This window comes from Balaenoptera acutorostrata, chromosome 19 (genome assembly GCF_949987535.1).
Source record: "Balaenoptera acutorostrata chromosome 19, mBalAcu1.1, whole genome shotgun sequence".
Lineage (NCBI taxonomy): Eukaryota > Metazoa > Chordata > Mammalia > Artiodactyla > Balaenopteridae > Balaenoptera > Balaenoptera acutorostrata.
Genome location: NC_080082.1, coordinates 56383485 through 56406521, shown reverse-complemented (window position 1 = coordinate 56406521; position 23037 = coordinate 56383485). Strand labels below are relative to the sequence as shown.

The 23037-nt window shown below is 52.8% G+C and overlaps 3 protein-coding genes across 3 annotated transcripts in view; all 3 read right to left on the bottom strand.

The window, feature by feature from the left end:
- The window catches only part of CLPTM1 (CLPTM1 regulator of GABA type A receptor forward trafficking), a 29883-nt gene extending 16500 nt beyond the window's left edge, over nt 1-13383 (bottom strand). Inside the window, exons 1-2 of the mRNA XM_057534670.1 lie at nt 13281-13383; nt 7350-7462 (exon numbers count right to left, since the gene is read on the bottom strand). Coding sequence (XP_057390653.1) covers nt 7350-7462; nt 13281-13352 — 185 coding nt within the window. The 5' untranslated portion in view covers nt 13353-13383. The remainder of the gene's footprint in view (nt 1-7349; nt 7463-13280) is intronic.
- A 4400-nt stretch (nt 13384-17783) lies between these two features.
- Nucleotides 17784-19292, bottom strand: APOC2 (apolipoprotein C2). Its single transcript, XM_057534715.1, has 4 exons — nt 19171-19292; nt 18670-18745; nt 18339-18498; nt 17784-18020 (listed from the first exon to the last, which is right to left on the bottom strand). The coding sequence occupies exons 2-4, from the start codon at nt 18722-18724 to the stop codon at nt 17930-17932; spliced, it is 306 nt and encodes a 101-aa protein (XP_057390698.1). The 5' UTR covers nt 18725-18745; nt 19171-19292; the 3' UTR covers nt 17784-17929.
- Nucleotides 19293-19795: 503 nt separating this feature from the next.
- Nucleotides 19796-21581, bottom strand: APOC4 (apolipoprotein C4). Its single transcript, XM_007168119.2, has 3 exons — nt 21479-21581; nt 20234-20375; nt 19796-20001 (listed from the first exon to the last, which is right to left on the bottom strand). The coding sequence occupies exons 1-3, from the start codon at nt 21552-21554 to the stop codon at nt 19836-19838; spliced, it is 384 nt and encodes a 127-aa protein (XP_007168181.2). The 5' UTR covers nt 21555-21581; the 3' UTR covers nt 19796-19835.
- Between the last annotated feature and the right edge of the window lie 1456 nt (nt 21582-23037).

Genomic DNA, 23037 nt, shown 5'->3' with positions numbered 1-23037 from the left:
AATACATGTAAACATATATTCTTTTTGTAATTAATTAATTATTTAATTTAGTTATTTTTGGCTGTGTTGTGTCTTCGTTGCTGTGTGTGGGCTTTCTCTAGTTGCGGCGAGCAGGGGCTACTCCTCGTTGCGGTGCGCAGGCTTCTCATTGCGGTGGCTTCTCTTGTTGCCGAGCACAGGCTCTAGGTGCCTGGGCTTCAGTAGTGTGGCACACGGGCTTAGCTGCCCTGCGGCATGTGGGATCTTCCCAGACCAGGGCTCGAACCCGTGTCCCCTGCATTGGCAGGCGGATTCTTAACCACTGCGCCACCAGGGAAGTCCTTCTTTACTTCTTTGGTTCCCATCTTCCTTTCACTTTTTGCCAGGTAAGTCTGCAGTCTTGTCCATTCTCCAGTGCTTTTTTTTTTTTTTTTTTAAATAATTATTATTTTTATTTATTTATTTATTTGTTTATTTATTTATTTATTTATTTATTTTATGGCTGTGTTGGGTCTTCGTTTCTGTGCGAGGGCTTTCTCTAGTTGCGGCGAGCGGGGGCCACTCTTCATCGCGGTGCACGGGCCTCTCACTATCGCGGCCTCTGTTGTTGCGGAGCACAGGCTCCAGACGCGCAGGCTCAGTAATTGTGGCTCACGGGCCCAGTTGCTCCGCGGCACGTGGGATCTTCCCAGACCAGGGCTCGAACCCGTGTCCCCTGCATTGGCAGGCAGATTCTCAACTACTGCGCCACCAGGGACGCCCTCTTCAGTGCTTTTAAGAATATATGTTTACGGGGCTTCCCTGATGGCACGGTGGTTAAGAATCCACCTGCTAATGCAGGGGACACGGGTTCGAGCCCTGGTCCGGGAAGATCCCACATGCCGTGGAGCAACTAAGCCCATGCGCCACAACTACTGAGTCTGCACTCTACAGCCCCCGAGCCACAACAACTAAGCCCTTGTGCCACAACTACTGAAGCCCGCGTGCCTAGAGACCATGCTCTGCAACAAGAGAAGCCACTGCAATGAGAAGCCTGCACACCGCAACGAAGAGTAGCCCCTGCTCGGCGCAACTAGAGAAAGCCCACGCGCAGCAACAAAGACCCAACGCAGCCCCCAAATTAATTAATTAATTAATTAAAAAAAAAAAAAAAAGTAAAGGAACCCTGGAAGCTTCTTCTTTTTTTAACTGAAGTATGGTTGATTTACAATGTTGTGTTAGATTCAGTTTCAGGTATACAGCAACATGATTCAGTTATATATACACATATTTATATATATATATATTATTGATAATATATGATATAATGTGTATATATATTCTTTTTAGGATTCTTTTCCATTATATGTTATTGTGAGATACTGAATATAGTTCCCTGTGCTATACAGTAAGTCCTTGTTGTTTTTCCTTTTTTTTTGGAAGCCTCTTTTTTGTGTTTGAGGGCATCTGCTAGGTGTTTTGATGGGTGAACAAAAACGCCAGCCCAGGGCCCACACAAAGTAACCAGAGACCTACTCTATGAGAAGCTAAGACTCCACAGGGCTCCCCGCCAAGGACAAGGGGAAGCAGGTGTGGCCTAGCCCTCCTCAGAGTCGCACACCAGGTGGGCACAGCCACAGCCTTGAACCTGGTACAAGGAGACCCCGAATGACAATGCCCCCAGGCAGCCAGCAGAGGCAAAGCAAATCCTCTCTGTAGGAAAACAGGTTCATCCTAGGCCTGAAATGATTCCTATAAACAATTTTCCAAGTATGATGATCAACACACAGCCAAAGACAAGCCAGGAGCACAAGGAAACAAGACTCTATGAGTGAGAACCAGCAGAAACAAAAACCAATCTACCCAATGGCACTGTGGTAACCTAAACGGGAGGGAAGTCCAGAAGGGAGGGGATATCTGTATGTGTGTAGCTGGTTCATTCTGTTGTGCAGTGGAAGCTAACACAACATTGTAAAGCAACCATTTTCCAATAAAAATTAAAAAAAAAAAAAAGAAAAAAAAAGAAACCAAAATTTGAGATGCTCAGGACTGGAGGTTTCAGAATGTTACAAAACCCTCAAAATGTACATTGAGAGCACGCTTCACAAGTATCCACCCTGAATAACATGACGGAAAAAAATCGAAGTAGAAACAAAATGACACTTAGTTAAAACAAATATATTAAGAGTCATTTTCTCAATTTACAAAATTGAATAGACATAATACACAGTCTTTGAGTTGTAAATGAAGTGGAGATATTTACAGGATACACTGTTTAAAGAGAAAGGAAGATGAAGGAAAGTGTACAGAGTAGCCGTCCATTTTTGTGTAATATACTAGGTTAAAACAAAAGCAAAAACCTGGGCTGCGGGAAAGAGAAGTGGGAGTTAGTGTTTAATGGGGACAGTTTCAGTTGAGGAAGATGAAAAAGTTCTGGAGATGGATGGCAGTGATGGCTGCACACTACTGTGGATGTACTTAATGCCACAGAATTATACACTTAAACATGGTTAAAATGGTAGATTTTGGGGCTTCCCTGGTGGCGCAGTGGTTAAGAATCTGCCTGCCAATGCAGGGGACACAGGTTCGAGTCCTGGTCTGGGAAGATCCCACATGCCGCGGAGCAACTAAGCCCGTGCGCCACAACTACTGAGCCTGCGCGTCTGGAGCCTGGGCTCCGCAACAAGAGAGGCCGCGATAGTGAGAGGCCCGCGCACCGCGATGAAGAGTGGTCCCCGCTTGCCACAACTAGAGAAAGCCCTCGCACAGAAACGAAGACCCAACACAGCCATAAATAAATAAATAAATAAATAATTTTTTTAAAAAATGGTAGATTTTGTTATACATATTTTGCCACAATAATTAAAAAAAAAAAACCCCAACAATTTGTAATGCACCTTTACGTCAACATAAAAGTAGAGAAAGGTATAAAATACACATCAGACTTTAAAATGGATTCCCTTGGTTTGGGGGAATAAGGAAGGCCTAGGGGTAAGCAAAAAAAACCAAAATGCCTCAAAACACAATACTATCTTAAAAAAAATTATGAGCAATAAAAGCAGCATGCACATGAGTCAACATGGGAAAGGATCACCACCAATACAGTAATGATGAATGATGGTTACCTTCAGGTGATTTTTTATTTTCTTCTTTATGCTTTTTTTTTTGAATACTTTTTAATGAACAAAAATAAAAGCCCCGGACTTCCCTGGCGGCGCAGTGGTTAAGAATCCACCTGCCAATGCAGGGGACACGGGTTCGAGCCCTGGCCTGGGAAGATCCCACATGCTGCCGAGCAACTAAGCCCGTGCGCCACAACTGCTGAGCCTGTGCTCTAGAGCCTGCGAGCCACAACTACTGAAGCTTGTGTGCCTAGAGCCCGTGCTCCGCAACAAGAGAAGCCACCGCAATGAGAAGCCCGCGCACCGCAACAGAGTAGCCCCCACTCGCTGCAACTAGAGAAAGCCTGCGCACAGCGCCAAAGAACCAACACAGCCAAAAATAAATAAATAAATAAACTTAAAAAAAAAAAAAAAAGCCCCACAATAAAACTGTAGCAGACTGCTAGTTGTTTCCCAATATTCATCTTTCCCTTTTCACTCAGAAAGAAGACTCTTAAATTTTAACTGGATCCCTTGGTTACCTGGAATAAAGACTACAAAATCCAGCCTTACAGCCAGGTGTGGACACATGGTGAAGTTCTGGCCAATAAAATGTAAAAGCAGTGTGTTTACTGGACTTTGGGGAAGTGTCTTAAAGAGAAAGAGCATCCCTCCTTTATTTCTTCTTCCCTCCTGGAATGTGGACGTGATGGTCTCATCCTCAGCACCCATATTAGGCCATGAGGATAAAGGGCAAAACCTAGCAATGGTGGAACAAAGAGCAGGAAGGAATCTGGGATGCAGAAGACCGCAGAATCCTGGTCTGCCTAGGTCCAGAATAGTACATGAGAGAGGGAAACTTCTATTGTGTTAATTCGGGTCTCTCAGATACATGCAGCTCTGTAATTATTAAATGAGACAAGTACTTATTGACTGCAGGTGTGAAAAGCAATACAGTTGACCCTTGAACAACAAAGGTTTGAAGTGCGTGGGTCCACTTATACGAATCTTTTTCAGCAGTAAATACTACAGTACTACACGATCCATGGATGGTTGAATCTGTGGATGTGGAACCAGAGATATGGAGGAATCGTTAGTACAGAGGGCCAACTGTAAGTGATACGTGGATACACAGGGTCGCCCCCCCCCATCCCCATGTTGTTCAAGGATCAACTGTATAGCAGAGAAGTTAAGTGCTCAGCCTCTAAGTTGCAATATCTGGATCTGAGGCCCAGCTCTCCTACTTCCCGACTGGGTGACCTCAGGCAAGACTCTTAACCTCTCTAGGCCTCCATTTCCTCAACAGTTAAAATAGGGATAACAGGGCTTCCCTGGTGGCGCAGTGGCTAAGAATTCGCCTGGCAATGCAGGGGACAAGGGTTCGAGCCCTGGTCTGGGAAGATCTCACAGGCCGTGGAGCAACTAAGCCCGTGAGCCACAACTACTGAGCCCATGTGTCACAACTACTGAAGCCCGCGCGTCTGGAGCCTGCACTCCACAACAAGAGAAACCACAGCCATGAGAAGCCCGCGCACCGCAACGAAGAGTAGTCCCCGCTCGCTGCAACTAGAGAAAGCCACACACAGCAACAAAGAACCAAAGCAGCCAAAAATAAATAAATGAAAGAAAAAAAATAAGGATAACAACACTTCTTACCTTGTAGGGTTGTCTACAAGCATTAAATGCATTGATATACACACACACGCATACATCATCTAGAATGGAGCCTGGTACATACAGTAAGTGTTTTAGAAGTGTTAGCTATTATTGTTATTTTCCTCATAGGAAAAAGGCATACAAAAAACTTCAGAATAGAAAAACACTACAAGAGAATTCTAGCGTGAGTGGGTGCCTCCCTGCTGAGCCCCAAACCACGCCAAAGGGCAGCATCAGGCACAGGGACTTGCCTCTGCCTGTACAAGCCATGGAGCCCTGGGGTCCGGGGTCTCAGGGGCCACGGCCCAGCTGAGCTATCTGCTGCCTCCCATCACCCCAGGAGGTCCCTGATGCACACGGCTGGGGAAGGTCTGGAACTGGCGATTCCTGGGGACACCTCCATTTCCAAGGGAGGCTCCCATTTTAGTAAATACGCCAAGGGAGAGTGTGTGAGCAAGGACACCCACAGGCAGCTCTGCCCCGGCTTAGCGTGTGGCCTGCAGGGGGCCCACGCACTGCGGGCTCCTGGGTCTCCGTGTGTAGAGGAGACAAGGCCGACTGGACCGGACTTTCTGTAGGATTCCAGACCCCCAGTTTCGTGAAGAACATCTGCTCACCGTGGGCCCTCCACCCCCGCATCCCAGACCAGGAAGCCCTGCCCTAGGACACCAGGGCTGGCCCTCACCTAATGCTTTTCAACTTCGTATCCGCCCTCCCACCCCAAGTAGGCATTCTACATTCACGGAGGAAATTTAAGTGTATGAAAAGACATACGACAACTCTCCCTCCCACCCCGCCCCCACTCCAGGTAACCACTGGTACAGTTGGAGGATGTGCTGAAAACCATGGGCTCTACCCTCTACTCTCAAAAAAGGCCATTCTCACGCAATCTGCTTGATGCTTCAGAGAGTTCACAGGCCCCTGAAAACAAACCTTGAATCCCATCTAAGAACTCCAGATGGAGACGGTCTTCCAGCACGCACTGGGACTGATTCTTGGTGGCGCCTGGTCCTAAGGACGGAAATTAGCCTGCACTGTGGTTGTATTAAAAACGTCTATCTGAAGAAAGCTCCCTTATGTACTGATGTGGAAAGATTTCTAACATATAGTGTTAATGAAAATAAACCAAGGTGTAGAACTGTGTAAAATAGGCTACCTCTTATGTAAAAATGAAGGGAAAGATAAAAATAATCTTTATTCCTAGCTGCTTGAAGCATGAAAAGAAGAAACTGATACATAAGAAAATTCTAAGTCCTTATTGGACACGGAGGTGGGGGGAGGGGAGGGAGTGGCGTGGTGAAGAGAAAGGAGGGGCTCCACGGATGAAGAATCCCAGTCCCAGAGAGATCCCCCCGCGCCCTCCCAGCAGCTCCCCAGGGCCTCACTCAGAGGCCAGGCTTCCAGAAGGCAGGCCCTGTGCTCCCAGTGCCTGGAAACAGTCATATGCATCCACGCGTAAAAGGATCACCGCCAGCCAGTCTCAAAGGCACAGCCTGTATGACTTCACTTACAGGAGGTACCCAGAGCAGTCAAATTCACAGAAACGGAAGGCAGAATGGTGGTGGCCAGGGGCTGGGGGGAGGAGGGAGAATCGAGGAGTTAGTGTTTAATGGGTACAGAGTTTCAGTTTGGGGAAGATGAAGAAGTTCTGGAGATGGATGGTCTGATGGTTGCACAACAATGTCAATATACTTAATGCCACTGAGTGGTGCACTTAAAGATAGTTAAAATGCTAAATTTTATGTAATGCAGATGTTGTGGCTGAATTGTGTCCCGCCCCCCTCCAAATTCATGTGTTGCAGTTCTAATCCTCAGTATCTCAGTGACTGCATGTGCAGACAGAGCCTTTAAAGAGGTGACTAAGGCTCAGTGAGGTCATTATTTAGGGTGGGCTCTAATCCAGTCTGACTGCTGCCCATATAGGAAGGGGCGATTAGGACACAGACAACACAGAAGAAAGACCATGTGAAGACAGGAAGACGGCCAGCTACAAGCCAAGGAGAGAGGCCTCAGAGGAAACCAGACATCCTGACACCTTAATCTCAGACTTCCAGCCCCCAGAATTATGAGAAAGTAAAAAGGATCTCCAGCAGTACAGTAATGATGGTAATCCTCAGTGATTCTTTCCTTTCCTCTTTTTTTAAAAAATTTGTTTGTTTGTTTGGCTGCACCACATGGCTTGCGGGATCTTAGTTCCCCGACTAGGGATCGAACCCGTGCCCCCTGCAGTTGAAGCACGGAGTCCTAACCACTGGACTGCCAGAGAATTCCCTCCCTTCCTCTTTATGTTTTTCTTACTTGAACTTTTTTCAATGAACAAAACCAAAGCTACATCTGGGGACTTCCCTGGTGGCTCAGTGCTTAAGAATCCGCCTGCCAATGCAGGGGACACGGGTTCGAGCCCTGGTCCGGGAAGATCCCACATGCCGCGGAGCAACTAAGCCCGTGTGCCACAACTACTGAGCCCGCGCACCTAGAGCCCGTGCTCTGCAACAAGAGAAGCCACCGCAATGAGAAGCCCACGCACCGCAAGGAAGGGCAGCCCCCGCTCACCACAACCAGAGAAAGCCCACGCGCAGCAATGAAGACCCAACGCAGCCAAAAATAAATTTAAAAAAAGCTACATCTGCTCACCTGAACAGCACGCCTTTGATGACCTGCCAGGCGTTGGGTGCTGGCTGGGGTGGTGGGTTCTGGGGCTGGGTCTCCGCCGGCGGGTCCCTCCCGATGCTGCCATTGCTAGTCACCTGCAGGGACAGAGGCCAGGGTGAGGAGGGAGGATGCATCCTGAGGCGCCAAGGCTGTTGTAGGCACCACCATGTGCCAAGGCCCAGTAAGGGCTGAGCACAGAGAGGGCGCCTGGCCCATCCTGGGGGTCAGGGAGGGGTCCTGGAGGAGGAGACGTCAGAGCTGAGCCCTAAATCATAACCAGTTGGCTGGCGCAGAGGAGGCAATGAGGGAAGCAGCAGGTGCAGACAAAAAGGTGAGAGAGACAGTCTGACTCCGAGGATGGGCCAATGCTCCCTGGGGCTGGAGCCCAGGATGCAAGGAGGTGGCTACTGGGGACAATGTAGAAGGGGTTAGGCGGCAGGTGTCAGATTCTGCAAGGCTTCGGTTTATCTGAAAGGTCCTTCCGTGGGCAAACAATTCTTGATGCCTCCTCTGTGGCCAGCCCTGTGGGGGGCCCATCCCTCCAGGGGCTCTGGATCTAGCAGGTGAGACAGACGCAGAAAAACACCGTCAGAGCGTGAGCCACACCACCACGAGCCACACAGGGGTGTGTAAGATGCACACAGCTCAGACCACCCCGTGAGGCCAGAACTAGGAACACCGCCATTTGGCAGCCGAGCAAACGGGGGCTCAGGGAGCCTAAGCCACTTGTCTGGGTCACTCAGGAAGGATGATGGCAGCACGATGACAGGAGTGTGGGCAGGCCAGGGAGTCAGGCAGGGCTTCCCAAAGAAACAATCTTCATTCAGAAACAGAAGCTCAGAAGCGGAGAATTTCAGGATGTCAGGTTGGAAGGGCCCGAGATGGGGAAATTCTTCCTGCCCCTCTCTTTGCACCTGCTGGCTCCCCTGTCCTGCCCTCTTCCCTCCCGCCAGCTGTCCCCTCACCCACCAGCTTTTAAGAGACAGGACCAGGACTGTCGTGATGGCTGTTAGGTGGGAGCATTGCCCAGCCCAGGGCTGGCAGAGAGCAGGGGCTCAATAAACACCCGGGGAATCAACAAATGCTCCCTGAAGGGCTTGCCCTGAACACTCAGGCCACCAATCCACCCATTCCTGGGCCTCCCCAGTCCCCCGACTCCTGCCCCAAGCCCGCTCCTCTGCAACGTCTTCTGTCGGCTTCAAATGCCCCTGAGAGTAGGGACAGAGGCTCCCAAAGCCAGATGAGGCTGCCACGAAGCTGAGGTCAGCGTTTGTTAAAGGCATCACTTGTCACTTCCTGTCCCCTTCACCAGCAAGAGCTCTTCCCTTTCATCTCCTAAGTGCAGAAGAGCACTGTGGTAAAAGGTGGGGCTCTGGGGTCCGACAGACCTGGGCTGCGGACCGGTCCCGTGGTTCCTGGCTGTGAGATCTTGGGTGTGTCACTTCCCTCTCTGGCTCTTCACCTCTCTGACCCAAGGGCCAGGGTGTGATCATACCAGTACGTTTAGGGCAGAGAAGATTTCCTTTGTGTGTCGATAAAAGTAATTCCCGAGTACCTACTGTGCGCCAGGCCCAGTGCTGGGCAGCAGGATCGGTGGTGGGCACACAGCTCTGGGGTCTGCCCTCCCAGAGCTCAGGGTCTAGAGGGAAAGGCACCGGCAGAACAGTAAACAGGATAATTAACAAAGGCAAACAGGAAGGTGTTCCAGGGGAAACAAGCAGAGGGGGTGACCAGGTGGTTAGGGAGGCCTCCCAAGGAGCTGTCTTTGACATTTGGGTGAAGGGTGTCTAAGGGAGAGAAAAGGTGCGGGCAAAGGTTTGGCCGAGGGGCGGGCGAGGTCGAATAGGCACAGGGCCCCCTTGTTCAGGGCTGGCCTCGCTCCTGGGAGCACTGGGGGGGCCAAGCAAGGGTCTGCAGCAGGTCTGAGCTGATTCTGGATCAAGAAAAGGAAGCTTGAGGCCGGGCGAGGATTTGAACCCATGTCTGGCTGGCTCCCAGGTCTGTTCTCTTACCTGTGATGGTTGACAAGCTGGCTGGAAACCCTCCCAGGGAAATGCAAAGGAAAGCCAAATGCAAAGGTGCCACTTCACTAGCATGCCCGTAATCAAAACGATGGACAATCACAAGTGCTGGCGAGGATGTGGAGAAACTGAAAGAGCTGTACACTGCTGGTGGGAGAAATGGAGCTGCTGCTTTGAAAAATACGCAGATACTTAAAAAGCTAAATGTATCCCTGCCATCCGAACCAGCAATCCCACTCCGAGGTCTCTGCCTCCAAGAAACGAGAACTCTGCGTCCACACAAAAGCTTATGCGCAAATGTTCATAGCAGTGTTACTTGTAAAGCCAGAAACAACCCAAAAGTCTTTCGATGAAGTACCGGTGATGGATCTGCACGATGGAATACTACTGAGCAATAAAAAGGGACACTGCTGGGGGCAGAGAAAGTGCAAAAGGGAAGAAGGGAGCGTTTTGCAGGGATAGGAGTGTTCTCAGACCACACTGGGGTGGTGACCGTACTGCACAACTGCATAAATGTACTGAAAGCCACTGAACTCTACGCTGACAACAGGTGAATGTTACGGTATCTAAATTACACTTCAATAAAAAGGTAACTCTCCTGTGGCCCCACTTCCCTCAGAGTACAGGCAAAGTTGTCACCACGGCCTCTGAGGCCTGGCATGATCCTCTCTGCCCATCTACTCTCACCCCTCTCCCCTCAGTCACCAGTTCCAGCCACATCAGCCGCCCTGCCGCTCCCTCATCACACCTGTTCCACCTCAGGGCCTTTGCACTGGCTGTTCTCTTTACCTGAAACGCTTTCCCCCACCATATGGGTGACTCCCTCCCTCATCTCCTTTAGGTCTTTGTTCAAATGTCACCTCCTGGGCTTCCCTGGTGGCGCAGTGGTTGAGAGTCTGCCTGCTAATGCGGGGGACACGGGTTCGAGCCCTGGTCTGGGAAGATCCCACATGCCACGGAGCGGCTGGGCCCGTGAGCCACAGTTGCTGAGCCTGCGCGTCTGGAGCCTGTGCCCCGCGACGGGGGGGGGCCGCGATAGAGAAAGGCCCGCGCACCGCGATGAAGAGCGGTCCCCGCACCGCGATGAAGAGTGGCCCCCGCTTGCCGCAACTGGAGAAAGCCCTCGCACGAACCGAAGACCCAACACAGCCAAAAAATAAATAAATAAATAAATAAATAAGAAAATCCTTTAAAAAAAAAAAAAAAAAAATGTCACCTCCTCAGAAAGCCCTTCCCAGACCACTGTATTTAAATGGCAACCTCCTAGCCACCCCTCACTTCCTATGCTCCTCCCCAGCTTTAGCTCTGCCCATGGCACTTAGCACTATCCAAGCCGCTGTATATTTTTCTTGTTTACCTTGTTCACTGCCCCTGTCTCAACCCCACCCCACAGCCCACTCCCAGCCCTCAACAAATACATGGGCTCCAAGAGGGCAGGGCCTCTGTTTTGTCCATAGCCGTGTCCCAGCATCGGCATGGGCACTAGCACGTAGTGGGGACTCAGCCCACGTTAGCTGAAGCAGTGATTACCAGAGCTGCGGGCCTGCTGTCTGAGTCCCTGCCTGAAGGAGGAGCAGGCTGGCTGGAGCAGGAGACTGCTGAGGGTCTGCGCATGAGCCAGGAGAGGGCCGCGGTGGCTGTGGACACAGCAGTGACTAAGAAGCAGTTCCTGCTCTTGCACCCATGAGCCCACTCTCACACACAATCCCCGGAACACCCGCTAAGGGGCCCAGGAAGCAGCTGAGGCCACGAGACTGGGCCGGGGCTGGGAGGAAGGCATCCTCCCTTACTGCCTGGATCCACCATGGGAATTCCACCTCAGCCCAGCCTCTGCGTCAAGACCCATTCATTCCGCAAACGCTGAGGGCTTGCTCTGTGCCTGGTCCTGAGCTGGGAAGCGCTGCGCACACAGTGGTGACCAAGACGGTTCCTGCTCTGCCCTCCAGGGGCGCCCAGTCCACTGGAGGAGACAGATAGCGACAACCCAGAGTGGGCAGGGCTGGGACAGAGGAGCCCAGGGACTGCTGGAGCCCTGACCCAGTCTGAGAGGGTCCGAGAGGCTTCCTAGGGGAGAGGACACCTGAGACGTACAGGACTAATAAGGATCAGGCAGGTAAAGAGAAACATGTGCAAAGGCTACGAGGTGAAGAGAGAGCGTGAGGCGCACTCCTGGAAATACAAGAGCTTCACAGTGGCTGATGCTCGTCTTGTCCAGTGACTCAAGCAGGGACAACTCTGCCCCCCAGGGGACATTTAGCAACATCTGGAGACACTTTTAGTTGTCACAACTGGGGAAGGATGTGTGTGCTACTGATATCTAGCATGGCCAGGGACGCTGCTAAACATCCTACAATGCACAGGACGGCCCCCTACCACGAAGAATTATCCAACCCCAAATGTCAGTAGTGCTGAGGTTGAGAAATCCTAGCCTAGTCTGAGGAAAAAGGGCAGATCATGCAAAGCCTTGATCTACCAAAGAATTTGTACTTAATCCTGAAAGCAAAGGAGTAAGTCTTGAAAGATTTTAAGCAGAAGTGGGACAAGAGGAGATCCTGGGGGGAAGGGGTCCTCTGTAAGCTCAGGGCAATCAGGGCACCCTGAGCCCTAGTCTCCCTGATCACCCCCCACCCAATAATCAACAGAAACGCAGAGGGGGAAAGACCTTCTTTCAGCGAGACTGGGAAGCCCCTAAAGATAGAGACAAACATTTCCTAGGGCTGCCCCCGGGGCCAGGCCCTGGTTGAAGATGCTGAAAAGATCCAGACCAGGGATGCTGGCTCTGTCACACAAATCTCACCCTAGTGTCCTCCCCAGGTGATATTATTTGCTCCTCCTCTGGGCTCCCTCAGTTTCTGACACGGACTTTTTGTCACCATCCTTGTCATCCAGGATTATAATTCTTTGTTTACACACCAGTCTTCTCTCTCACTCCACTGATGAAGGGACATCGCCATCTTCATGGCCCATCACAGGGCTGGCCCTCCTGTCCAATCCCTCCATCTACCACTGGAGAAATGAAGGGGGAAAGGAACTTTCCAAGGTCACAGACAGTCAGCTTCAGCTTCGTTTTCCCCTCCCAACCTGCACTCTTCTCCCCTGTGCTGCCTCCCACGTGTCAGTGACATCCCGGTGGGTGGGTCGACAGCACCTCGCTGTCACTCCATCGTTTCCCTAAACGTCTGAAGGGTGGCTGCCTGAACTAGTATGTTCTGCAGCCTCAGTTTAGTTCAAGTGGCAATGGGTCAGAAGTTATCAGTACCAGGACGAATTCCCGCATAGGACTAGTTTATGCTGAAAATAAACCCATCTCAGTCCCGACCGCCTTGCTTCAGCAATGGCTGGTAAGTTCTACAGGGAATGGATCCCAGATCTAACCTGGGTGACCTTCTGTAAGCGCCTTTGTCTGTTCCTTGGATTCCTGACTATAAAATGGGTCTGTCAGCCTCCACAGCGCGTGCCCTTATCCACGATGATTACCTGACTTCCCCAGAGTTAGAAAACTCCCAATTAATCTATCATTGCCCACACCCAGAGCACCCCGTGAACGTCAGCCCATTCTAGGAACTGTCCTGGAGCCTGGAATCGCGGAGTCGAGAACCCAGGGCGCCTGGGTACAAGTCTGCGCCCCTCCGCGCCACTGTATCCTCAGCTCGAGCAACGAGCCTGGTGGCCGCCCGGCGCGAGCATGCAGGGGACCCGGCGCGCAACAGGGCCCCGCTCCCCGCACTGTCCAGCCTCCCGGGCTGCCCGGCCCCACCTGGGCCCGGTATTCAAGGTCCCTATGGGCAAGGAGCCCCCAATGCACAGGATTCCGTGAAAAGAGGCAGGACACGCCCCGTGGGAGGCCCCCCGGTTGGGGAAGAGCCCCTCAGGCCCCTCTCGGCCTCCGTACCTGACCGGAGCTGCCTCCCCCGGCCGCCACTACGGCGCTGCCGGCCCCGTCCGCCTCCTGCGCGGCCGCCATCTTCCCGCTCCGGGTCCCCGCCCCCGCCGCCAGCCCCTCCCCGTCCCCGACGGCTCCAGAGCGATCGCGCGAGATTTCACGCTTTGCCCGACCTGCTGGCCACCGTAACCCGCAAGAGCGCCTCAGCCACGCCTCTCAGGAGCCGCTTCAGTCTATGAAAGGACCAAGCAGGCCACCGTACTCTCCGTCCCGTCGCAGCCTGTTTGTTTTCACCTAGTAGACACACTGCATGCCCCGAACTCCCAGGGCTTTCTTGGCCAACATGTACGCTTCCCACAGCCTCCGTTCTTTTTGCCCCCACGAATAACCCGTTTTTTCCAGTTATATGAGCCTCCTGGGTCATCCTGTCCACTTTGCCCCGCCTATTCTTTAAGTTCCAAGTTCTTGAGCTTTCCCGGCCACCGTAACGCTTCGAGGCGCTCCACTTGAACCACGCCCCTCCTGCGTTAAAGGAACCTTCCTGGCCTCCGCACCCAAGATTCTAGAGGGCAGGGTCTTTGGTCGGTGGCCTCGCTTTCAGACCCCTCTTCCTAACGCAGCCCTTTCCTCCGACAAGTCTCCCTAGGTTATAGTTCTGTGCATTTAGTTACTATTTCAGTGTTCTTACGCCACCACACTTCCAAATCGGACCTTGTCAGGCCCTCCCTAAGTTTTCGCGCCGCCTAGTTTAATGCGCATGCGCGTTCCCTTAGCGGTCCGCTTTCTAGTAAACCTCGCAGCTGCGGACTCTGCTTCAAGGACTCTAAGAACTCCGTACTTTTTCATTAGCTATCTTCCTACAGCTCCGGGCTTGGACACGCGTTGAGAGACCCTTGGCCCGGAGAAGGAATTATAGAGGCCCAGAGAGGACAGAAGACTCAGCGGCTTTTAAACCTTCACCAATGAGTTGGGTGGAAGTCTGACCTGGGTTCAGACCCTGGTTGTGCTACTGACCGACTAAATGATCCCGGACAAGTGACCTATCTCTTTGGGCTTCATTTCCTTCCTCTTTTATAAACTAGGCATTATAATGGTACCCGCTATTCCTCTCCGCCTTTGCCCCGCCGGGTTATTGGGAAGACCCAGTGAAATCAGGAATATAAAGCTCCTGGCCCGGGTCCTCAGTGTGGGGCTTAGTAAGTGATCAGTATCACGCACTGTTACTATGAACTTTACATATTATCTGAAAAGGAGAGCAGGCTTTGCATAGAGATATTTTAATTATTTATTTATCATTTCACTGTCTATTGATAATCCTCCACTTTCCTCGCGGTCTCAGCTCGATAGTATTATCCCTCCTCCCTGGCCCCCAGACTGGGCGGGGCACCGCCTCCCAGTCCTCCTAGATCCCTGGACTCCCCACCCCCTCCCTGCCCACTTTGTGTCATCACTGACAGAGATAGGTGTGTCTCCAGCACTGTCCCAGGGCACGATTGCCGAGTGAAAGGATGAAACTTTTTGAGTGGGGAAGGTGAATGAATTACCTCTGTGAACCAACAAAAGGACAAGAAGAAACCTTGGAAAACTTCTTGGGAGTTCCCTGGTGGCGCAGTGGTTAAGAATCCGCCTGCCAGTGCAGGGGACACAGGTTCGAGCCCTGGTCCAGGAAGATCCCAAGTGCTGCGGAGCAACTAAGCCCGCGTGCCGCAACTACTGAGCCTGTGCTCTAGAACCCGCGAACTACAACTATGAAGCCCGCGCACCTAGAGCCGGTGCTCTGCAGCAAGAGAAGCCACCACAGTAAGAAGCCCGCGCACCACAACGAAGAAAGCCCTCGCACAGCAACGAAGACCCAACGCAGCCAAATAAATAAATTAATTAATTAAAAAAAAAAAAGAAAACTTCTTGCCCGGTCCCCTTCTCTTACAGACAACGATAGTAATAACGATTCTGTGAAATTGTACACCCAGTCTTCAAGTCTAGGGATGAAATGTACAGATGAAGTCCCCCAGAAGATGGGCAGATTGAGATTTTTGTGGGCTTCTTTTTTAAAAGTACAAAATTACATGTACACATAAAAATAGAAAACCACAGAAAGCCCAGGCAGGTGAGGGGCTTTGAAGCCTCATCTCCGGTTTCATTGTTACCCCATCTCTGCTCTCAGCTCTAGGTCCCCCAACGTCCTCTCTCATATACCGCAGAGTCCTGATCTGTTGGAACACAAGAGGCTCTTAGCTAGACTGTGACCTCTGATGGGGCCCTTGTAAAGCCCTCCCCCATGTCTGCTGAGTGACCAAGTGAATTCTTCCATTCCTACTAACTGTTAAGTGAATCACAGGCCAGACCCACACTGCGCTCCACTAGGGGACGCCCAACACCAACCAGAGGCTGGGATTTCAGGTTCTAAGGGGGCTGGGGACCTGAACTTCTGGGTCTTGAGGAGAATGGATTGGGGGTCCTGAGTTCTGGGGGAGGAGAAGTCTGGGGGCCTGGACTCCTGGGGTCCTGAAGGGAGTGGGACTGGGGTGGGAGCCTGAGAAAGGAAGGCGGAGTCTGGGAGGTACACCAGGATTGGTTGGAAGCAGAACTGGCCTGGGCAGTGGTTTGGTTTGGCTTGAGTCTGTGGGAAACAAGTGGACAGAGCAGGGATTGTTCCTCCAGGGTCCCCCCCCCCCATCGCCCACTGGGCTTGGCAGCCTCAGCTCTTCCCAGGCCCTGGGGACTTGGGGGCATTTCCCACAACCCTTCCCCAAGGCCCCTGTTTTCTGCTAGACTCACAGCTGCCCAGCCCCAGGACCTGGGAAAACTGCCCCAAGAGTGCTGAAAAGGCTGGCTGGAAGTTAATGCCAAGTCTATTAGGAGAATACAGGCCCTGCATCCTCAGAGGCCAATAGCCCCACCCATAGGACTTGGCAGCCCAGAACCACTCTCTACTCCCTCCAGATGCAGGAGTCCAGGCCCTTAGCCCCTCTACCCATGTGCCCCAGCACTGTCCTCTCTCAGACTGCAGGGCCTCTGCTCTTGTTTTACACCCTGTGCTTTTGGCCTGTAATCCCCCACTGCCCAGATACCCTCTTCCATCGGCTCAGACCTGGGAGCCAAGAGAGTACTCCCCTCCCCCTACTTTCCATCAACAGTAGTCCTTACCACACTGCATTGTAACGCATGCCCTGTGACCAGCCCAGCTGGGTCCTCTAGAGGGCTCTCCCCGCGCCCCAACCCAAGGTGGCCGCCCCCAGACCTTGAACTCCTCACTTCCTCTCCTTTTCTTCATTGCCCGTGTTGCTGTCTGAAGTTATCTTCTCCATGGGGTCCTCTTGTTCATCCTCTGCCTTCCACCCCCTCAGCCTCTCTATTTGTGGCTCAGGATGGACCGGAGCTCCTGGCCCTGAGTAGGAGCTCAGGAAGTGTTATTACTATTGCTAATAAGAAGAGAACAGCTAAAAAGCATACCACAAAACGGTAATCAATAAAACCATGTGACAGACTTCCTTGGTGGCACAGTGGTTGGGAATCCGCCTGCCAATGCAGGGGACACGGATTCAAGCCCTGGTCCAGGAAGATCCCACATGCTGCGGAGCAGCTAAGCCCGTGTGCCACAGCTGCTGACCCTGTGCTCTAGAGCCCACAAGCCACAACTACTGAGCCTGCGTGCCACAACTACTGAAGCCTGCACACCTAGAGCCTGTGCTCCACAGTGAAGAGCAGCCCCTGCTCACCACAACTAGAGAAAGCCCGCGCACAACGAAGACCCAACGCAGGCAAAAGTAAATTAATTAAAACAAACAAACAAACAAAAAACGTGCGAAACTGGGTCAGGACCCAATCAGTACATCTTTGCAGGGGCCACGTGAGGGCAGGACTGTCTGTCTGTTCCCTGCTGTATCTCCAGCACCTGGCTGTGTCTCAATAAATACATGTGGGACAAACGCATAGGAACTGGCACAGAGCACAGCGTTTACAGTTCTGTCCTCTCGGGTCCCAGCCAACCTGGGCGCTGCCTTGCCACGCTCAGCAATGACTCATGGGCACCGCTCTCCCCTCTACCCCAGGGCCACTGGACACCTCACTGCGATGGCATATTCAAAGTGTCAGCCCACGACCCGGACATGGCCAGAGTCCACTGCAGATTAGCTATGTCCATGTATCATTTTACAAATGAGAAAGCCGGGAGTTCCCTGGCAGTCCAGTGGTTAAGACTCTGTGCTTCCACTGCAGGGGGCACGGGTTCGATCCCTGGTCGGGGAACTAAGATCCTGCACGCGTGCCACATAGTGTGGCCAAAAAAAAAAAAAAAAGAAGGGAAAGCCAGACCTTGGTGAAGGTCAGTCTCCAATTATTGTTGTTATGATTATTCATTATTATTATTCACCTCTTTATTCCCATTGACCAGGTGAGGGCGATATACATAGAATAGACGCTCAATAAATGTTGGCTGGACAGCATCAGCTCCTCCATCTTGGCCCTTGAGGTCTCAGAAAAGCAACCACATCCAAAAGAATAAACTTGGCTTTTTTTTTTTTTTTTATTGATAAGAAGTCAGGCTAGAGTTGGGAGCAGGATGCTGAGAGGTGCTAGGCAGTGGGGGTGGGGTATAGATCAGGGGACCCAAGGGGTTCCTGGGGTCTGGACTCCCCCTGAGATTGGGGGCCCAGCTGTTAATGGTCTCCCTTCAGCAGAGAAATGACCTGGTCAGTAAAAATCCCTGCATAGGTGGTCATAGCTGCCGTGCTTTTGCTGTATATGTCCCTGGGGAGAAAGGATAGAAGGGCTGAGGAGGAGGGGCTGGGGGCTGGGACTCCTGGGTCTGAGGGAGGAGGGGCTGGGGCCCAGAATCATGTGTCCCGTGGGAAAATGTGGCTAGAACCCAAACTCCTGGATCCCTAAGTAGGACAGGGCTGGCATCTCAGAATTCTGGGTTCTACTGGGACTGGGGGCTGGGAGCTGAGATACCTGGGCCTTGAGATACCAGGTCCAGGTTTGAACCTGGACTCCTGAGTCTGAGGGAGAAGGGACTGGGGGCCGGGAGTCCCTGTTCCTGGGGTGGGGGTGGGAGGCGGGTGATACCTGATTTTCTCATCCATGGCGGGCAAGTATGTCTTCTTGTACAGCTTCTGGGCAGCTGCCTTGGCTACATCCCAATAACCTAAGAGTGATTCCTGCACCTTGGTGAGCAGGGCAGGCCTGGCAGTCTCTTCTTCCTGGGGCACATGGACGCCCTGGACCTCTGCAGGAGGAGAGTGAGTTAGGGGAGCTGAGGGGCCTGCAGCAGGGGGGGGAATGAGGCGGGGAAGGAGAGGAGTGGGCAGGGGCAGGGCCAGACAAGAATTGGGCTGGGAAGATGCTTGGGGCTCATCCCCCTCCTCATAGCCCCTCCTCTCCTACTGACCACACTCACCGAATCCCAACACCAGGAAGATGAGAAACAGAGCCAGGAAGTATCGGGTGCGCATGGTGTCAGGAGACCTGGAACGCTGAGGAGGGTGTGGGACGGGGCCACGGGAAGTGTCTAATCCTAGGGTCCCCTGCGCTCAGGGATACCAGCCTGGGACCCCCCTCCCCCTCTCCCCCCACCTGAGTCAAACCCCTAATGGCTTGACTTGGGCCTCACTTCCTAACGTTCTATGATGCTACTCCCGATTGCTGATTGTAACATCGTAATTTTTTTTTTTTTTTTTTTTTGGCAGCCCTGTGCTCTTGCAGGATCTTAGTTCCCCGACCAGGAATTGAAACCCGGCTGCAGAAGTGAAAGCGCCGAGTCCTAACCACTGGACTGGCAGGGAATACTCTAAATTCCATGATTCTATCACTGGAATCTAATATCTTGACTCTGGCAGTTTCTGCTTTAACGATCTTGGCCACCTCCTGCTGTCCCCCACCCGCCATGTCCCTCTCTTACCGGATTCTGGCAGGCTGTCCTCACCAGCTCCAAACAGGCAGAGAAAGGCTTTATAGGTCTCGCGATCCACCCCGTCACAGCCACCACCCCGACCTCAACGCCTAGGCCAAAGTCCTGGCCAACAGAACTGCTTGGGGGGGGGGGCGGGGGGGGCAGAGAGGGCAGTGACATCCCTGAGGTCAAGCCACAGGGAGCCTCCACTCTGAAGATTCACCGCTGAGAGAGACAGGCTGGGTGGGGAGCTGTGGAGGTGATGGGGGCTCTGGGTGCCCGCCAGGCATGAGGCCTGGGGTCTCCATCCCGTGGGAGGTGAACGCAGAGGGCTGAAGGAGGGGCCGCTGGGGGGGGTCTTGTTAACCCTGCCTGGTCTCCAGCCTTCACCCTCCTCCCCAAACTGAGAAGCCTGAAGTCTTCCGCGCCGCCCACAAGCCTGCAGTGGTTGGTGGGTCTCAGCACTGGGGGAGCAGGGTCATATCCCCCCCCACCGGCCCCCACCCCCACTGTCGCTCCCCTGCCACGTGTCACTTGGTGTTGTCACTTCCTCTACTCCTTAACCTCCGGGGTGGGGGGGGGCGGATGGGGTGGGGTTATCGCTGGCAGCATCCGGGAGGGACTGTGACGGGGCCACAGAGGAGAACTCCTTTATTGCGGAGGCTGTGAACACTTTAATGCCAGTAGCTGTCCCCGCAGAGCAGCTGGGGACACAGGTTGTAGGCCTTGTTCAGGAGGCTGTCCTTGGAGCTTTGGAGCCAGGCCTGGGTGTGGGAACCCAGGTCCCTCAGGTGGTCATCATAGTAGGTCTTCACAAAGCCCTGGAAGGCCCTGGGGCCCCTGTGGACATCACAGTGGAGACCCCAGCTACCCCCCGAGACTTCTGCCCCGTTGACCCCTTCCTCCCTCTGACCCAGGAGTCCCTGCTCTCACCTCTTACCCTCTACCCCTCTGGGACCCAGGGGTCACAGCCCTGCCCCCGCCCTGTCCTGCTCCCTGGGAACCCACGAGTTCCGGCCCTGCCCCTCCTCCCTCAGACTCAGGCCCGCAGCCCCGTTCTGCGCACGCGCACCAGAACCACTGCCAACTCTCTCTTGTCCTGGTCACCAGCGACTCCATCCACTCCTTCACCTTGCCCGGAACCAGCCTCCAGGAACTACTGGCCGACTCTGGCGGGGGGCTCGAGGTTTCCCCAGGCCCTTCTTGCTGACATGCTAGATGGGATCAGAGGGCAACTTGGGACGGCTGGGACCCCAGAACCCTTCCATCTCCCTTTCCCTCCGTGCTCACCGTCACCGTGGCTCCTGGTGGCCCCTTGCCTCTCATCGCCTTCTATGTCCCTCTAACCCCTCGCCCCCCTTCAGCCAGCGGTCATCTCCTTTCACCCTCTGTGACGGGAGCCCCGTCACCCCTGCGTCTGCCTGGGGTTTCCTCCTTCAGTCTGTAACGCCGCCTCTCTGCCCCCTGCCCCTCTCCTGATGCCTCCCTCGCTACCTGATCTTGCCGCCCCCTCCGTTCTCCTGTGACTCCCAAACGGTCTGAACAACCTCCACAGGCAGTGAAGGATGCCCCCGGGGATGGAGGTTGGCAAGGCCATGTGTCGGGCTGGTGGGCCAGGGGTTCTGCCAGGAATCACACACACCTGTCTGTCCAGCACCCATGCACCTGGGCAAAGCCTCACCTACAGAGACCAGCCATCACACGGGTACACGTGTATACACGTGTACAGAGGCACCCATGTGACCTGTGGTGTGCCCTTGGCCGATGAGTTAACCTCTTCAAGACTCAGTTTCCCCTTCTGTAGAATGTGATAATGACAGGTCCCAGCTTATAGGGTTATTGTGAGAGTTAGGGGTTAACATGTAGAAGGCACTTGGACCGGTTTCCTGCACATCGGATGCACTGCATATATATATATATATATATATATATATATATATATATATATATACAATTTAAATACATGTGCAGAACCCAGACATACACACCAGTACACACTGACACCCTTCCACATGCCCAGACTGTCAAATCTTTTGCATAAATACCCCCTAAAGACACACACGTGCACACAAGCATATAAATGCATGTTCACAGACTTACACGTTTACCATGACTGCATACTCGTCTGCTGACACACACACAAATGCATATTCATGATCACTGTCATCTGTACCAACCCCATGTACACTGTTCACACATGGCCGCTCCTGACACATACTCCCAGACATGCATGGACATCTGCACGCTTCACAGCCGGTCACACTCACACCCCATGCTGCATCGGGGTCCCCACACCCGCCCACCCACTCCTCCTCACCTACGATGCAGGCCAGGACCAGGACGCAGAAGCAGAGGGAGGACAGGGCCCGGAACCTGCATCCAGGGAACAGCATTTCTGGGGGCCTCTGTCCCTCTGTCCCTCTGTGCTCAGCTCTCTGAGCTGGGGGAGGGGGAGGCTGCGCTGAGCAGAGCCCTCCCCTGGCCGCCTCCCCACGCCCCTTGGCAGGGACTTCAGAGAGAGAGGGGCCCAGGTGACAGTGATGATCCAAGGCCATGCCCGCCCCTGCTGGCCTCCTTCCTTTCTCCTTCCTACCCTCCCACCACCCTAAACTGACAGGGGAAGATTAGCCTCCTGTGCTGAACTGGGTTCAAATTCTGGCTCCACCTCATGTGACAGCCCCTCTTTTGGACCTCAGTTTCCTCCTCTGTAAAATGGGCCCACAATCCATACTTTAGGACATTAATTAAATGATGTGATAACAAGGGAAATTCTTTTTTTTTTTTTTCTCTAGTTGTGGCAAGCAGGGGCTACTCTTCGTTGTGGTGCACAGGCTTCTCATTGTGGTCACTCCTCTTGTTGCAGAGCACGGGCTCTAGGTGCACAGGCTTCAGTAGTTGTAGCACGCGGGCTCAGTAGTTGTGACTCGTGGGCTCTAGAGCACAGGCTCAGTAGTTGTGGCACACGGGCTTAGTTGCTCTGCAGCATGTGGGATCTTCCCGGACCAGAGATCGAACCCGTGTCCCCTGCATTGGCAGGCGGATTCTTAACCACTGCGCCACCAGGGAAGTCCCCAAGGGAGATTCTTAACGTGGAGTCTGGCAACATAGGTGCTCACAGATCAGACCTGTTTATTATTATTTCTTTTGTCTCTGAGATCCATTGGCCACTGGACTACGGGGCCAGACACACCTTCACTGCGTGACCAGGGCAAATAAATTCCCTTCTCTGGGCTCAGTGTTTTCATCTGTAAAATGGGAATGGTAGTAAGTGCCTGCCTCACAGAGTCCACATGAAGGTTGGGTGAGGCCCTGTGAGGGAGAGCTTAGTGAGAGGTTGTCAACATCAGGCTTGGGCCAAACACCAGACAGGAAGAAAATGAGCCTTTTTCTCCCGGAGGACCCAGCCATGAGCCAGGGTGCACAGTTTAGCCAGGGAACCATGGGCTGGATTCCTTGCTCTAAGGTTGCCAGATAAAATACAGGACGCCCTGTGACATTTGAATTTCAGATGAATAATGAATCTTTTTTTAAAAAATATTTTATTTATTAATTTGGTTGCACCGGGTCTTATTTATTTATTTATTTTTATATTTATTTTTGGCTGTGTCAGGTCTTCATTTCTGTGCGAGGGCTTTCTCTAGTTGTGGCAAGCGGGGGCCACTCTTCATCGCGGTGCGCAGGCCCCTTCACTATCGCGGCCTCTCTTGTTGCCGAGCACAGGCTCCAGACGCGCAGGCTCAGTAGCCGTGGCCCACGGGCCCAGTTGCTCCGCGGCATGTGGGATCTTCCCAGACCAGGGCTCGAACCTGTGTCCCCTGCATTGGCAGGCAGACTCTCAACCACTGCGCCACCAGGGAAGCCCAATGAATCTTTTTT

Bases quoted from the DNA above. Each gene is read 5' to 3' on its own strand.
- APOC4 (XM_007168119.2), bottom strand. From the start codon at position 21,554: ATGCTGTTCCCTGGATGCAGGTTCCGGGCCCTGTCCTCCCTCTGCTTC. The intron at 20,376-21,478 runs GTGAGGAGGAGT...GATCCCATCTAG, and splicing joins GGTCCTGGCCTGCATCGTAG to CATGTCAGCAAGAAGGGCCT. The intron at 20,002-20,233 runs GTGCGCGTGCGC...TGATGTCCACAG, and splicing joins GAGAGTTGGCAGTGGTTCTG to GGGCCCCAGGGCCTTCCAGG.
- APOC2 (XM_057534715.1), bottom strand. From the start codon at position 18,724: ATGCGCACCCGATACTTCCTGGCTCTGTTTCTCATCTTCCTGGTGTTG. The intron at 18,499-18,669 runs GTGAGTGTGGTC...CTCCTCCTGCAG, and splicing joins CTTCCTGGTGTTGGGATTCG to AGGTCCAGGGCGTCCATGTG. The intron at 18,021-18,338 runs GTATCACCCGCC...CTTTCTCCCCAG, and splicing joins GCCATGGATGAGAAAATCAG to GGACATATACAGCAAAAGCA.